Raw genomic sequence first — 15,525 nt, 5'->3', positions numbered from 1 at the left:
GGACAAATGGGCAAGCGATGCCAATGATTTAAATCCCAAGTGACAACGCTGATTAATCTCTGGTCAATAATTATCCTATAGCTTTCTTTCACGAAGGCTGGTGAAGTTCCAGGAAACGTCTTGGTTTGGGAAGCTTCAGCAGAAAAGAAAGCATCTTGGAGGACACATAAAACGCTTGGCACCCACCCGGCGGCCCCCATCTAGCAAGCCTGTGTGGTCTTGGCAACTGTTCTCAGGACTCTGCTTTCAAGATGAAAGAGGTGTAGCTTACCCGCTCAATACACCAAGCACAAGATTTAGTACGAAAAATGACCCAAAGATGACGAGACTGACAAAATACACCCAGGGCAATTCAAATCCCATAGCATCATTCATCTGTAAGAAATAAGATGGTCTCATAGGAGTGGGTTAATAAGAGAATCTAATAAGGAGAGAGGGTTACATTAGAGACAGCATTCCATACATTTAATTAAACATTTACTTAGCTTCAAATCAGACAATAGTAGCCAATGCACATTCATTATATACTCCCAACACACACACACACACACACACACACACACACACACACACACACACACACATAGTCATCAAAACTTTCAGGGCAAATAATAGCAAACTCTGGCCACTGCTAGGGCAATCAGCTAGAATTTGGCTCTTTCTTAGAAGAAATTGCCTTGGTAAGCGATTTTCAGAGATTTTGATAGAAGACAAAACTAGTGTTTAGCTAGAAACTATTTTCTACTCTGCCCAAATTGTTGGTAGTATTCTTGCTTTCAAAATTTGTGATGGTGGAAAAGTTTTAGCTATAGAGACAAATCTGTAGCATTTGACTCTATAAATTCTTTTTTTAAAAAACCCTAAAATAGTAATTTTCCAGTTATTGGATTTTGGGTAGATTGGAAGCCAATCTATCCCAGGAAACCTAACCCACTTTAAATCTGGATTATCTGCTATGTCAGTGCAAGCACAGCTAAATTAATGCAAAGAAGGAAAGTATTCAGAAGTCAACTAGCTGACATATTCAGGGGTGCTTTGGGGAATGAGACTTTTTTTTTCCTCAACTGCACCCATAGGAAGGACCCAACTCTTACCAGTAAGGAGAAATAAAAAAGCCCTCATCTCTCAAATCTAGCCTGAACCTACATAACCTGCCCTGAGACAGGTGGCACCAGCTGTGAGTTCTTTCAAAGGAACCTGGTGTCCCTACTTCTGTGCCAAGTGAAGCAGCACAATCAGACATGGCCCCCTGGACATACCTTCCCGGGGAGGTCTGCTCATGAGCAGTTTTTGTGCTGGAGCAAACAAGTGCTTCAGGGTTCACGGCTGGATGCAACTTTCTAACAGCACAGGTCAGTGTTAAATGGGGCAAACACTTCTCCAAGAAGAGGTGTGAAGCACCAGTAAGAGGACTGAATGAATGACCCAGGCCTGACTCTGCTGGAATCCCCAGCTAACAGAACGGTATATGGTCTGGGCTGATTCATGGTTCTGGCTTTCCGAGGTCAAGCTGTTAAGCATGTGCTTTCTTTACATTAACTGGCACTAGGTTTTTAGCTTTACAGAATGAAACATGCATTTCACTGTTTGCCTCAAGCAAAAACCAAACAGAAAAAGAGAACATTAAAAAAAAAAAATTACCTAACATCTGTTGCTGAAGTCTAGGGAGAGGGCATTAAAGCCCTTATGAAACACCTGTTTGGCCACATGAAAATTGATGTGCTTACTGGAACTGCTATCAGTCTGCACATCTTATATCGGCAATTAGAGTAATGAATGAGGCAGGGCCGTGGCTGCAATTGTTGATCTCATTAAGTTGGATAAACTAATTTCAGCAGGAAGGCCGAGGGTAATTCTTCCAAAGCAACTACACCACTAAACTTATTTAAATAACCTAGATGTGCAGGAGGAGAAACAGGCTGCCTGGCGGAGTAACCGGAGCCCAGCCTGGAGTCAGGGCTTTCCACAGACCCCTCTCTGGGCCTGCTTCCCCTCTGCTGGGGCAAGAGGGGCACGCATGACCAGGGAGAGTGTGCTCGCTCACAGAGAGGAAGGGGGTGCGTGTCCAGGGTCCCCACTAGGGGACCCCGCCCTCGCACACCTCAGCAAAGTGTGTTAGCCGTCAGCCGGGCATCTGCCCCGCCCATCCTCTTTCAGGCCTCAGCCCCGTGTTCCAGAGGATGGTTCCGGGAACAGCTGTCTGCTCCAACTTGGGAGGGAACATTTTTTTCATTATTATTATTAAAGAAACTTCTGATTTCTTAGAAATAAGTGTTTTTGCTCAAATCAGAAATATCACCTAGAATAACCCATGGGGGCCAAGGGAAAACCAAAGGCCACAGGAGACCCTAAATCTCCAGAGCGTGGGAAAGAGAAATAAAAATTAAGCTCTAAGGGCCAGTCTTTCTCCTGAAGAAACCTTCTCAACTCTGGTCTCTTTTCAGAGGCTAGTATGTCTTAGACTTTACCAATCGCATGGGACAAGTCAGAACTGGCAAGCCGGTCCCTGAAATACCCACACAAAAATAGAGACTCTGCTTGGGATTTTGTCTGCGTGTCCTTTGTCAGCAAGGGAGAAAGCGGCGTGAGCTCAATCGTTTCAATTTAGATTTTTAAAATATTTATGTCAAAGTCATCATGGCATGTCCCTGGTACTCAGGAAATAATAACCTAGTTTCAGTTTCCCCTCACTTCAAAGACTGAGATGCACATCCATGTCTCTGATTAATCTAAGGCTTTTTGTTTTTTCTATTGCAAAGACTACTAGAAACTTGATATATTGATTGTGGCTCCCCTGAGCCTAGAATCGGAGAAAGGAGCAGAAAGGCAAGCTGCTGGCTAACTAAAGAGGGAGTTCCCAGGTACCCTGAATGAAGAAGACTATCACCTTGGCCAAGGGAACCTCCTGTTTGAGTCTGACAGCCAGCACTGCCATAGGTGTGCTGCTCACTAAGAGAAGAGGTTGGCACTAAGGCAAAAGGCCACAAATAATTGATATGTATAATTCTTTCCTGAAATCAATTCTAATATTTTAATTCATTTCCTACATTTAAAACCATTTCCTTGGAGTTGAAGAAAAAAATAATAGGATCATGTAGTGTTACTCCACATCTTGTGGACGACACAAAGTTAAAGCCCAGAGTATTTGGGTGACCTACCCAAAGTCAGGCAACCAGCCTTCTCCAGTCTTAAGGCTTTTTCCCTGCACTATACCTTTATGCCTCTGGACAAGAAACGTGTGGATCAGATGGCAGCTTAACTATGCTTATGGAATTCACTTCAAAAAAAGAGCACTTAAAAAATGGTTTTCTATCAGAAGTTAATAATCCCATTCCCCACATATCCAAGGGGTCCTGTTCTACGCATGTCTTTCTGCATACTGGGCCCACCTTCCCAAGACCCTGCCACCACTTGCCAGGCACTCCTGGGGACTGAGGCATCCATGAAGTTGGGAACACTGAACATACTCAACCAGACTCAAACTCATCCCTGGCAAAGACTCTGTCCACCATATACCAACACCTAAAGGACTGAAAAATTTGCTTGCAACCAATATTTAAAATCAAATCTCAGTTCTCTCTCAAGATGTTCCCTTTACACTCTGGCTGTGGAAAAAAATTAGGCATTTTAAAAAGGCCCATCTACCCTGAGGCAATGGGATTGTGAACTTGAAGAGTAGTGGTAGCTGGTGTCTGCTGAGCACCAGCTTTGGGCCGGGTGCTGTGCTGGGCAGGGAGGCGCTGTTCTGTGCACGGCTGTGGGTCCCACTGACTGCGGCCCATAAAATAGGAAGAAGGGTGGGGCCTGGCTCCTGCCTATGTCTATGCAGAGGTAATAAATGTAATCAGTAAGTAATTAGAAGCAACCTGCTATGTTTGAGAATAAGATCTCAATGAGCACTCTGGGAGACATCCCTAAGCTGCCCCCTAGTGTTCCAGAAGGGCTCACAAACCTCTGAGAAAGGAGAAGTGCCAAGGAAAGAGACGGGGGTTCTAGTCTAGACCAGGGGTCATGACATTATGACCCGTGGGCCAAACCAGCCTACCACCTGCTTTTGGACGGCCCTTGAGCTAAAAATGGCTTTTACATTTTTAAATGGTGGGAAAAAAAAATCTGGACTATCTCATGACACAGGAATGTTATACAAAATTCACATGTCAGTGTCTATAAATAAATACTGGAATGAAGCCACAGGTGTATATGTTATCTGCAGCTGCTTCCAAGTGACATGGACAGAGCTGAGCAGTTGTGACATAGACATTATGGTCTTCCCGGCCACATATATTTACTGTCTGGCCCCTTACGAAAAAAAAAAAAGGTCTGTAGACCCTTGTTGTAAATCAAATACCACAACCACTTGCAGCAGGACTTTGAGGATGTCCAGGGGTCTATATTCCACTGTTTCCCAGACCTTCTATAAAGGGATATAGACTGGCATAAGGTTGATAAGTTACTGGAGTTCCTCCATTGGAATAAAGACGCCATGTAATTCATAGAGAATGTAATTATTATGTTGTCAAATTATTAGCCCTGTGACTGTCATATGAAAAATAGAAGTAATAATTATATCATCCTAGGTGATACTTAGAGGTTCTCAGGAAAGCAAGTAGAAACTTTTGTTTCTAGGTACGTGGAGTCTTCTCTCCTTTAATCACACACTCCCAGAGTTTTCACTAACTTGGCGATAGGAAGATCATAATGAGAGAATCAATGTGAAGAAACATAAAGTCTGCAACTGTCCATTTGTCAGGGCATGTCGGATCAGCAATGTCAATACACCATGAAAATAGGGAGAATAGAGCTGAGGAGTCACTGATTTTTTCATTTGTTTGTTTTAAATCAAAACATCTTCTGTACTGTTTGAGGGGGAAGGACCAGAATTTGGGCTATTTGAATGATGCTTTTTCTATCTATCAGAAAATTCAAAGGAAGACTGGGGATTGTGCCCTCCACTAATCTAACCAGGAGTGGCAACTTAAAACATAATACTGAAAATGAGCTCTTTACCTAATCAGAGGGTCCTCATGCATGGCCATGGGCTTGGCTCATCCTATATAATCTTCCTCTTTCTCTTCACAAAAAATTTGACAAAAGGCATTGTGTTATGGATATAAATAACAGATTGCACACATACACACACACTCGCACTCACTCTCTCCTATGACAATTAGAAAAAGGACGGGAAGGGGAAGAAATAAGATATGACATGCTGGCGATGTTTTAAAAACCTTGTTACCAAACTAGACTAACACTTTGGGGATGAAAATAAAATGTATTTTCTTTGCCTAACATTGAACATACAGACATTTCTACAACTCTGCAAGCATGTAATTCACTGGGGAAGGGAAGCAAAAACCTGTTTACAACCATTATATGTTCTGTTCTCTGAAGTTAATAGAGTAATGGGAATTCTTACACAGTGTCTAAAATTTAGATCCTATCAGAAAATACTTCTCAACGTGTAGACTGTCTAACTGGAGACCGACCATTTAAAAAGTATGCTATTACTCATTACCTTTTAACAAATCATTATTGGAATCCTGGTTAATTCCATTTGGACCTGGGTTTATGCTCAAAATCTACAAGGCAGCTGTTTTTTCCCAACAACTCTGTGCCATGGAAAAATAATTTCTAAACTTCTGTGAGTTTTTTCAAATTCTATCAAACACAGAAGAAAACAAATAAACTCAACTCTGAGAAATGACTGTTAAAATACAACTGCTCTTCATCTGTAGCAAACCCTACTGGCTCTGTCAGGAACGAGAGAAGCTAGCCCTGAGCCATACAAAGGGTGTCCATCTGTTTTCACGAACAGGTCCACCAGCCCTGGAAGGCTGATGTGCCATCTCTACCCTCTCTGCCAAAGTTCTCTACTGCCAAAGAAAAAGGAAGAGATCGCTAAGGGCTGGTTTGTAGTAATACTGAAGATGCAAAAGGGAAACACTGTAATAAGGGAAAAACCCATTTGGGCTTTAAGCTATGGAAAGCCTGAAAAGAATCCAATTAATTGATGGATTACCTTCTATTTAGGACCTGGTAGAGCAACCTGCCTCTAGGTATAAAAGATTAGTTTTAGTCTATGGAAGCCCGGGGGCCTCTTACTCTGGGGAATGACCCTGGGCTCTTCAAGTGTTTAATCAGGACAGCCCCGGCCTTCTGGAGTTCCTCCAGCAAGGGGGACTACTGGACTTGCTCAGCGGTAAGTCCCCAGGAGATACTGGGGATGCGAGGGTGTCCACCTCCTGTAGCAGCTTTCTACAGCTGAAAGCAAGGCCCTGACGGGGAGACGTAATGGGTCTTGCTGAGTGAAAAGAGGGTCTGCTTCCCTTCCCAAAGAACTCACTTCCAGGGGGTCTGTTCCAGCCAGCTCCCCAATGGTTCCAGCTAATGAAACACTTTTATCCAGGGAAAGCACACTCCGTCAACTCCCTCCGCAAGCTGCTTACCCAGTAGAGCACGTCTGTCCAGCCCTCCATGGTGATGCACTGAAACACAGTGAGCATGGCAAAGGCAAAATTGTCAAAGTTGGTGATGCCGCCATTGGGGCCAACCCAGCCACTCCTACACTCCGTGCCATTGGCGGTGCACTGGCGTCCATTCCCTGAGAACGCACACGGCGCTGGGTCCTCTTCAGCCACCATATCTGCAAACAGAGGAGGCAGGCTTCACCACTCCAGGCAGGAACGACCCTCAGGAACCCATGCCGCGGGAGCAGAGAATTTACCCCTCTCTCCTCTGTCCTCACTCTCACAGCACCTTTCCTCAGCCTATACGGACCAACAGTATTTTTAAAAAACATTACACTTTACTTATTCGGCTGTGTCAGGTCTTAGAGTGGCACATGGGATCTAGGTCCCTGACTAAGGATCAAATCTGGGACCCCTGCATTGGGAGTGTGGAGTCCCCCAGACCAGGGAAGTCCCAGAGAAACACTATTAATCCACCTCATAGCCCAGTTTCAGGGGGGCCCCCCCATCTTGTTTGCCAGAACCCATTACACAGGAAATCAAGATAAAAAAAGAAACTAAATTCTCATTAATTCTAATTCACACTAAGAACTGGCTTAGATTTACCAATGTATTTGGCTTTCCATTTTCTTCCCCCTCCCTCTCTCTCATTTTGTTTTAGATTTTCCCCAAACCAGAAAAGTTGTTTTGGGGAAAGTTAAATTTTTAAATAGTTTGGTGAGCAACCATTTTCATTACTCACCTGAGTCAGCAAAAAAACATGTTTTGTGCATTTTTCCAATAAAAAGCTCCAATCCTATAATAGCATAGATTATGATTACAAATAATACCAAAAGGGCTATGTGAAGGAGGGGAACCATGGCTTTTATAATGGAGTTCAGGACAACTTGTAAACCTAGGAAAGACAAAAACAAGTTTGTGAGCCAGCAAGATATTTCAGGGATGTATTTCTATACTTCCTAATGATGCCTGTTCTGTATGGGGTACATGGTAATAAAATTCAAGGAGGTATTTCAGAACTTTGAATTAACATGAAACCTGGGTGAGAGAGAAGTTAAAAAGGATCCTCTCAAAGATCATCTAATCTAACTCTCTTAACTAGAAAGATGGGAAAACTGAGGCCTAGAGAGGGAACGGCTGGATATGAAAGTCACTCATTTCTGCATTTGTTCATCCACTTAACAAAATTCCTTGAACATCTGCCACGTGGCAAACATAAGGTGGAGTGTTTTGGGGACTATAAAGATGTGGTACACAGTGTGGTTCCTCCCAGAGGTTAGGTTCTAGTGAGAGACGTAAGCATTGCACATGAGTTACTCTAAGGAAGCACACAGATGCCAGATGAGTAACATTACACAGTGAAAACTAAAGGAGGGATGAAAGACATCACTTCTGAGTGCAAGGGGGAGAAAGAGAGCTGGGCAGGAGCCTCCCTCTCTGGAGCGCCTGAAGGCCGAGCAGGATGGATTTCCATAGGCAGGTGGGTCGCGGGCATGGGAGAGAGGCTGCTCCAAGCAGGGGAAGAAAGCACCCAAGGCACAGAAGAGAGCGAGTGTCCCGTGCTCGGGGATGGAGAGTCTTGGTTGGCGGTCATGCAGTGGAAAAGGATAGCAGGAAAGGCAAGCAGATTGCAGCTGCGATCTACTAGGTAGCTCTGGGTCCTGGATTCGGATTACAGGGCCAGACTTTAGTCCACTTCAGGGGACTTTAGAGGCTTTAGAGGCCAAACTTTAGAGGCTGTCAAAAGACAGCCTCTTTATTTATTCTAAATCAAACAAAAGTTTCATAACATGTATACATGGGAAAGAGCCAAGAAAACTCAAAAGGCAGCCTTTTTAGAAAGATAAAAAGTGAAAGCTGCTCAGTCGTGTTCAACTCTTTGCTATCCCGTGGACTATAGCCTGCCAGGCTCCTCTATCCATGGAATTCTCCAGGCAAGAGTACTGCAGTTGGTTGCATTTTCTTCTCCAGGGGAATCTTCCCAACCCAGGGATGGAACTTGGGTCTCCTGCATTGCAGGCAGATTCTTTACCATTTGAGCCACCAGGGAAGCCCCGTATAAAGACAAGTGGGGCTGCAAAAGGCAAAACAGGCAAAGAAGTAGCTGGAGGGTGCTGGGCTCTCCAGGGAGGACAGGGTGAGAATCCAGAAGAGATCAGAACTCAGAAAGTGCATCTGAGTTAGAGGAAGGTGCCCAGGTTGGGAGGGTCATGAGGCTAACCCCAGGGCTTGAGCAAAAGGAGGCTCCCCTGGAGTGGGGGAGGTAAAAGAGGGTTAGAGGAAGGGGAGGGTGAGAACTGAACACCTGGTGAGTCTGATCACTTCACATGAAGGAGGCTGAGCCCTGTGGCTGAACCTCAGACCTTAGAGATAAGGGAGAGATGTGCAAACCTTGGAGCTACCCACACCTGGAGCAACACTGAGAGCCATGGTACAGGAAGAGAAAAGACCAGGCCAAGAGCGACGGTGGGGCAATACTCAGGACCAGGTGGAAGGAAGCAGGAGCTGAAGGGAGAGTGGTCAGCAGGAAACCAGAGCCAACTAGATGCAGGCCCCCTGACAACATGCACATGCCCTCACAGTGAGACATGTGGCCAGCACTGAGACCCAACTCAGCTTCTCCACTGTAAACAGTCACACCTTCCCAGGCATTTTTAACAATTGCAGGTACTTAAGAAATCACTAGCCCACAGCTGCCAACCAGCACAGGAAACAGCATGACCCAGAGCCCCCAGTCCAACTTTCTCCCCCTTTTCTTCTTCTTTCCCTTCCTCTCCCTGCTACCTCTCTCTCCTCCAAAGTGCCCTTTTCTAGTATCTTCTCACAGTACCTTCCCGATACATACACAAAGAAAGAAAGAAGAGACTGAGATGCTAGAATGAAATACGTTAGAAATCAGAACACACCAAGCAAACAGAAAAATACTTATCAGCAGTAACAGTAAAAGTTCACCTTGATAAGAAGTGCACGGGAAGAGGTGGGGGACAGGATGGGGAGAGAAGAGTGATAAGAGGTTTTTAGACTCACAAAGAACCTCTTTCCAGACTTTCATTAAGACAAAATCCTACATACTGCCTTCAGATATTTAAATGTTCAAATGATGTCTTCTGAAGAAAACAATGATCAATAGGATGACTTGTAATGTTTTCATCTTCCATAAGGAATAGATGAAGAGAAAAAGAAACATATGCTCTAATCTACTTGGACAAGACGGGGTTTGTTTGTTTTTTCATTTGGTTTTTATTTTAAGATATGCAAGGGCCATCCAAAATCATCATCCAGCAGTTAGCTCTTCTCAACTGAATGGCAGTGAACCCTATGTTTCATAAATATGTTTATTGTAACTGTAATATTTCAGATGGGCCACATTTATGAAATAATGACATTATATCCTCAAGTGCATATGTACACTTTCATGGTATTAGGCTCTTTTGTAAATGACCAATGTGTCCAGCAGATTTCACAGAGCTCTAAACAAGGAAGCCGTGAAATGGAGCAGAAAGAACACTGAGCCAGGAACTAGCAGGCCAGGGGTCTGGTCCCGTCTGGCCACCCACTGGCTGTGAGAACCTGCCCAGGGTTTCTGTGAGCTTCCTCACCTAGAAGACAGTGCTCTTGGACCAGATGATCTTGAGGGTTCTTTCCTATATAACGCTCGAGGATTCTCATAGGTACCTATTACCTGAGAGTGGGTGGTGAAGAGCTCCACACACATCTGAAGGACTCTATTTGAAACACATATTTACCTTCCAATGAAGGAACTTATGTGCACATACACACACAAAATCAGTCTTGCAGGACACTCTGAGTTGTCTTCAGAAGGGATTAGACATCTCCGAGGTACGTGTAAATAGTCACACCTTCCCAGGCATTTTTAACAATTGCAGGTACTTAAGAAATCACTAGTCCACAGCTGCCAACCAGCATGGGAAAGAGCACGACCCAGAGACCCCAGTCCACCTCCTCAAAGCCCAGCGTGGTCTGCTGAGAGGCTTGGATGCTCCCCACAGGGCAGTTAATGAACACAGGCCGAGGAGTCCTCACGCATGACTCAGATCCACAAAGCCACAGCACCCGCGCGTCTGCTCACAACACAAATACCGCAGGCAGGCTGGCCTGTCATTTGCTCTTTGGGGGAAAAAGTTGCCGTGGTTACTTTGAAATTAGATTAAGCTGTAACAACTGAATCTGAAACCTCATGTTTGCTCACTGAACTTCTCATTTAATCATGGCACACGTAACAGGGCCAGTCATTTTCAAGGTATGTCTATTTTTCTCAATTGCTTCCAGACGGTACTGTGGCTTTGACTTGTGCTGATCTTTTTCAATGAAAAATAAATGAACCATCTGGAAAAACAAGTACACACAAAACACCACTTCCTACATTTTAAAATGTTAAATTTGGAATTTTTTTTTCCAGAGAATTTTTGGTGCATTCTGAGTGCCAACAGGTTTAACACAAATTTATGAAGAACTTCTGAAGAAGCAAAAACATGATCTGTGCTCTTTTGAAGGTTTTATGAGCTGTGAAAAAAAGGCACACCCTGCAATCCCATAGCCATCCTGCAGCTGGAAGCAGGCAGTCACCTCACAGCCACAGTCCTTGGAGAGGCACTAAAGTGTCTGCCCTCAGAAGTCCCCAAGAGGGATGTCCTCTCATGGGCAGAGCCCAGGGAAGCACACGCCTTTCTCCTTATGCAAATTCCTGGCTGGGGCATGGATAGGGCATACTCAGGTGGCACTGGATCTGGCCTGGAGATCTGGAGCAAGAAGCAAACGAGGGCCTGGCACAGACAGGTATTGGAGACTAGCGGGTGACACAGCGTCTCTCACACTGAGCTACCCCTCTCCAGCTCCGGATCTTGTGCTGAAGGCTCTCTCTGCGTTACTGCATTCAGACCTTACAACCACCTTCTGGCAGGTGCTACTGTGCCCTGCACCCAGGGAGGACCCAGAAGCATTCACTTCCTCCCTGCAGTGGGATGGGCACAGCCCCCCTGTGGGATAGTTAAGTAGAAGTTTCAGGATTCCAGGCCCTTGCAGCTCACTTTGAGAAAAGGCAGTCAGTTGAGCCCTCTAACACCCCTGTCTATACAAGCCGCCATGTTCAGAGAGGCCGGCCTGAAAGTGGGAGGAATGATGCTGTAATAAGGAGTGATGGTGTCAGAGGCTGAAGACTAGACTGCAGTCACGAGGTCTGAACTCACGGTCTCCTACCACCACTCACTTGGTCTCTGCCCAAGAGAATACACTCTCTTCTACAAAATCAGGAAGACAATGATCACTACTGCCCCTACTCCACTCCCACTGGGGCTGTCACGGGGACCCAAAGTGACAACATAAGCAAGAGTACTTTGTACACAGTGAAGGCCTCCACGGTGTTGCCTGCAGAGACCCTGGCTGTAGAACAGCAACTCACCTCCTCACGCCCTGCTTCATAATCCCGAGACCCACCCAGAAGAAAACCGATCCACAAAATCCTGGCTTTAGGAAACGAAACGTGCTTACTGGGCACTCCTGATACTAGTCGAAGTGGTCGTAACACTCGAAAGGCGCGGAGGGCTTTGACGTCAAAGCCTCCTGATTTGCCACTGGAGTGGTTACCGCCTTCTGTTTCTTTGGTTAATTGTTCCAAAATTACACTAAACAATCTGAAAGAAGAAGAGAGGAAGAAATGTTAGAGTCTGTCACGCAGGGAAGCAAAACAGGATGGTGAGAATAGCTATTTTTTAACAAAAGCTAATTCTATAAGGCTGATGCTTAAGTGAAAGCAAGACAGAGGCGAGAACTGGGTTGTGACCCCTGGCTAGGCTCCTACATCTAGAAGGACCAGAGATGCGACTGATCTCACCTGTTTTCCTGCCAATGGAGCATCCTAGCAAGATAGCCCCCTAGATCCCTGGTAAATCCCCTCTTCCAATGATGACAATGGAATTGCCCAAACAGCAGTAATGATGACAATAATCATAGTAGCTCCCATTCATGAGCGCTCACCATGTGCTAAGCACTTTACGTCAATTATCTTGTTAATCCTCAAAAATGTTATGCACTGGAGATCATGGACACTATATTACATGTGAGGAAGCAAACTTGGTGAGAACAAGTAACTTGCCCAAGGCCACACAACTAATGGCAAAACATATGAATCCAGGTATGTTGGCCTCACTGAATGTAGGCTCCATGTGTTAAGTGGAAGTCACTTCAGTCACGTCCGACTCTACGACCCCATGGACTGCAGCCCACCAGGTTTCTCTGCCCATGGGATTCTCCAGGGAAGAATACTGGAGTGGGTTGCCATTTCCTTTTCCAGGGGATCTTCCCAACCCAGGGATCCAACCCAAGTCTCTTATGTTTCTTCCACTGGGAGGCAGGTTCTTTACCACAATGGCAGGGGACTGTCGTCTCTCTGTTCATTTAGTCTGTTTCAGCCCAGTGCCTAAAACAGTTCCTGACCACAGGAAGCACTCAAGAAATATATGATGAATAAATCAATGAGTGAATAACTCCAAACTCCCAAATCTTATTCAATATGTTACACCACTTCCAATACAGTCACTGAGACGCACACAGCCCCACCTCCATCCTCACAGGGATGTTCAGGGCATGCTGTAAATCACAGATGCCAAGGAGCTGAGCAAAAGCCAAATGCAGAAACCTAAGACAAGGTACTAATATCGTCATTTTCTCTTTTGAAATGTGAATAATATTGTATCTGGCAGCCACGACAAATTTTTTCCTATTCTCAGAAGGTTTTTCGAATAAAGCTATTTTCAGGCAATCCACTCACTTGACAGTTACTTTTGCTCTTTCAAATAAACATTTTTTTTTTTCAAATAAACATTTGTTCTTTGGAATTGTTGCTTGTTTTTCAGAATAAATAGAAATTTGCCCCTTTCAAACAGAATCAACTCGGGCCAATCAGATTGTGGAAATGATTGGCCCAGCAACAAAGAAAAGGTTTCCAAAGTTTCATTAGCAGCTAAAGTAGAAACTCTGCCCCCACTGGCATGCCTCAGGATAGCCAAGACACTAAGTCCATAAAATACAGGGTGGTCTGATTACAGCCCTGATGGGGCAGAGCCATGGCATTCTGGGGTGTTTAAAGACGGGTCATTTGTTTTAATAACAGTACCACAATTAGCAGTGAACCTGAGGGGTGGGAGGCAGGGGAAGTGGAGCAGGAGTATGTCAGGTCTTTACCTTTTCAAAGCTACAGAAGGCAGGCTCTTTCTGGTTATGACTGGGAAATGTATCACATTTATGATAGGTCTCTCTCTCTCATTAGCACAGTTTTGTAATTACTGCAAACCCCCCCACAGTCAAGGCTGAAGTTAAAAGTCTGCCCTCCCAAACAAGTTCACAGTGTCACAAAAACAAAGCCAAAGGAAGAAAGAAAACCTCAAACTCTTCTGAAATGCAGCAGCCGCAGGAATTTTCATCCCAAAGGGTTAGGAAAATAATTTATGCAGGTGGTGACTTAAGATTGCTTTCAAGTATCAGTGTTTTGCAATGTACACATCATGGCACTTTTATCCCCTGTTCTTCAGTGATGCCCTTGAAAACAGGTGAACAATGCCTCCCCCCTCACTGAGGAGCCTGAATCAGACAGGGAAGCTGACTGCTGTTTCCAGGCGGCCAGAGGCCTCAGGGGCCTTGCTTCCATTCCTAAAAGTTAGGAGGCATTAGGAAAGTCTCTCTCCTTCTTGGGGACTTAGTTTATGTCTGTGTAAACTGAGAAAACTGATTAAATGATACAGAACCCTGTCCTTCCCATTCTAATATTCTGTGAGATTACGCCTTCATTGTCCTCCCCTTCCACCCAACCAAACTAAGTACCATGTGCCTGAAGAGATGAGGACAAAAGGAGAAACTATTTGATCCTCAATTGTTATTAAAAGTATATCTCCAGACAGAAGGAAAAGGCAAGCAACTACCCAAACTAAACACAAATTAGAAGTAAGAGAATGAGCCCCTCGTGTTCACAAAGCTTAAGTGATGAGCTTGAACCCCTGAAATACATGTTTATTGGAAAATTTAGAGGAGTGGAATAAAAGTTGGCTCAGATCAAACTTTTCTATACAGAGAATTACATCAGCTCTGGTAGACACGTTGAACCTTCCTGTGGTCACATTATAACAGTTAACATTTTAGAAAATATCAATTACTTTCTTAATGTCTCTGTTATTGGGAATCTTGACAAAAGCAATAGGTCATGGTTGACTTGGAACGGAAAATCCATTGGATTAAGATAGAATCGGCAGTTGGAAACTTCAGTGAGTAGGAATTTGATTCAAGTAAAGACATAACAATTAAATTTTCCTTTTTCTTTTTAAACTTTTCTTCTGCTCTTTGACTATACTTTTGTACATATTTTAGATAAAGGATAATGTGAAGTTCTAAAGGTTTTCATATTTAATGAGAAAAAAAGATCAAGGCCAGTTCGACTAGAGTTTCTTAGATGATTTTTTTTTAACTTGTTAAACCAACTTTACTGTGGTTTACTTTATAGAAAATAAAATGCAGCCATTTAATGAGTACAGTGAGACAGGTTTTGACAAAGGCATGAGCCCAAGTAACAAATACTCAAACAGTTCTCTCATGCCTCTTTGCAGTCATCCTCAGCTCAGCCTCAGGTATCCACTGACTTTATCAGTTTTATCACGTAGAGTTGTTTTCTTTTTATCTCCTTTTCTAGAATCTTACATAAATACAGTCATACAGCATGTTCTCCTTTTATCTTTTGTTCACCATAGTTTTGAGATCACCCAAGCTGCTATGTTTTATTGTTGAGTGATACTCCACTATATGAACATACCACAATGAGTTTATCCATTTACCTGCTGAAGAATATTTGGGTTGTTATCAGTGTCTCTCTATTATGAAGTCTCTTTGTGAACATGTATTTTAACTTCTTTTGGTTAAGTACTCAAGAACAGTACTGGTCATATGATCGCTGCATAGTTACCTTTGTAAGAAATTGGCAAACTTTTCCAAAGTGATAATACCATTTTCAATTTCTATAAGCGGTGTATAAGAGTTCCAGTTGCTCTGTATTTTG

At 44.0% G+C, this 15,525-nt stretch overlaps 1 protein-coding gene across 5 annotated transcripts in view; it reads right to left on the bottom strand.

Moving 5' to 3' along the window:
- Positions 1–15,525, bottom strand: part of CACNA1D (calcium voltage-gated channel subunit alpha1 D) — a 344,798-nt gene that overhangs the window by 147,448 nt on the left and 181,825 nt on the right. For 3 of the 5 annotated variants that reach the window (XM_043442699.1, XM_043442701.1, XM_043442703.1), the window contains exons 5-8: positions 11,976–12,118; positions 7,210–7,362; positions 6,447–6,643; positions 272–375 (exon numbers count right to left, since the gene is read on the bottom strand). In XM_043442699.1, the coding sequence (XP_043298634.1) occupies positions 272–375; positions 6,447–6,643; positions 7,210–7,362; positions 11,976–12,118 (597 nt within the window). The remainder of the gene's footprint in view (positions 1–271; positions 376–6,446; positions 6,644–7,209; positions 7,363–11,975; positions 12,119–15,525) is intronic. The other 2 variants (XM_043442700.1, XM_043442702.1) reach the window with 1 other exon arrangement.

Source organism: Cervus canadensis, chromosome 22 (assembly GCF_019320065.1).
Source record: "Cervus canadensis isolate Bull #8, Minnesota chromosome 22, ASM1932006v1, whole genome shotgun sequence".
NCBI lineage: Eukaryota > Metazoa > Chordata > Mammalia > Artiodactyla > Cervidae > Cervus > Cervus canadensis.
The sequence above is the reverse complement of the archived record's forward strand: the minus strand, read 5'-3'. Positions and strand labels throughout refer to the sequence as shown.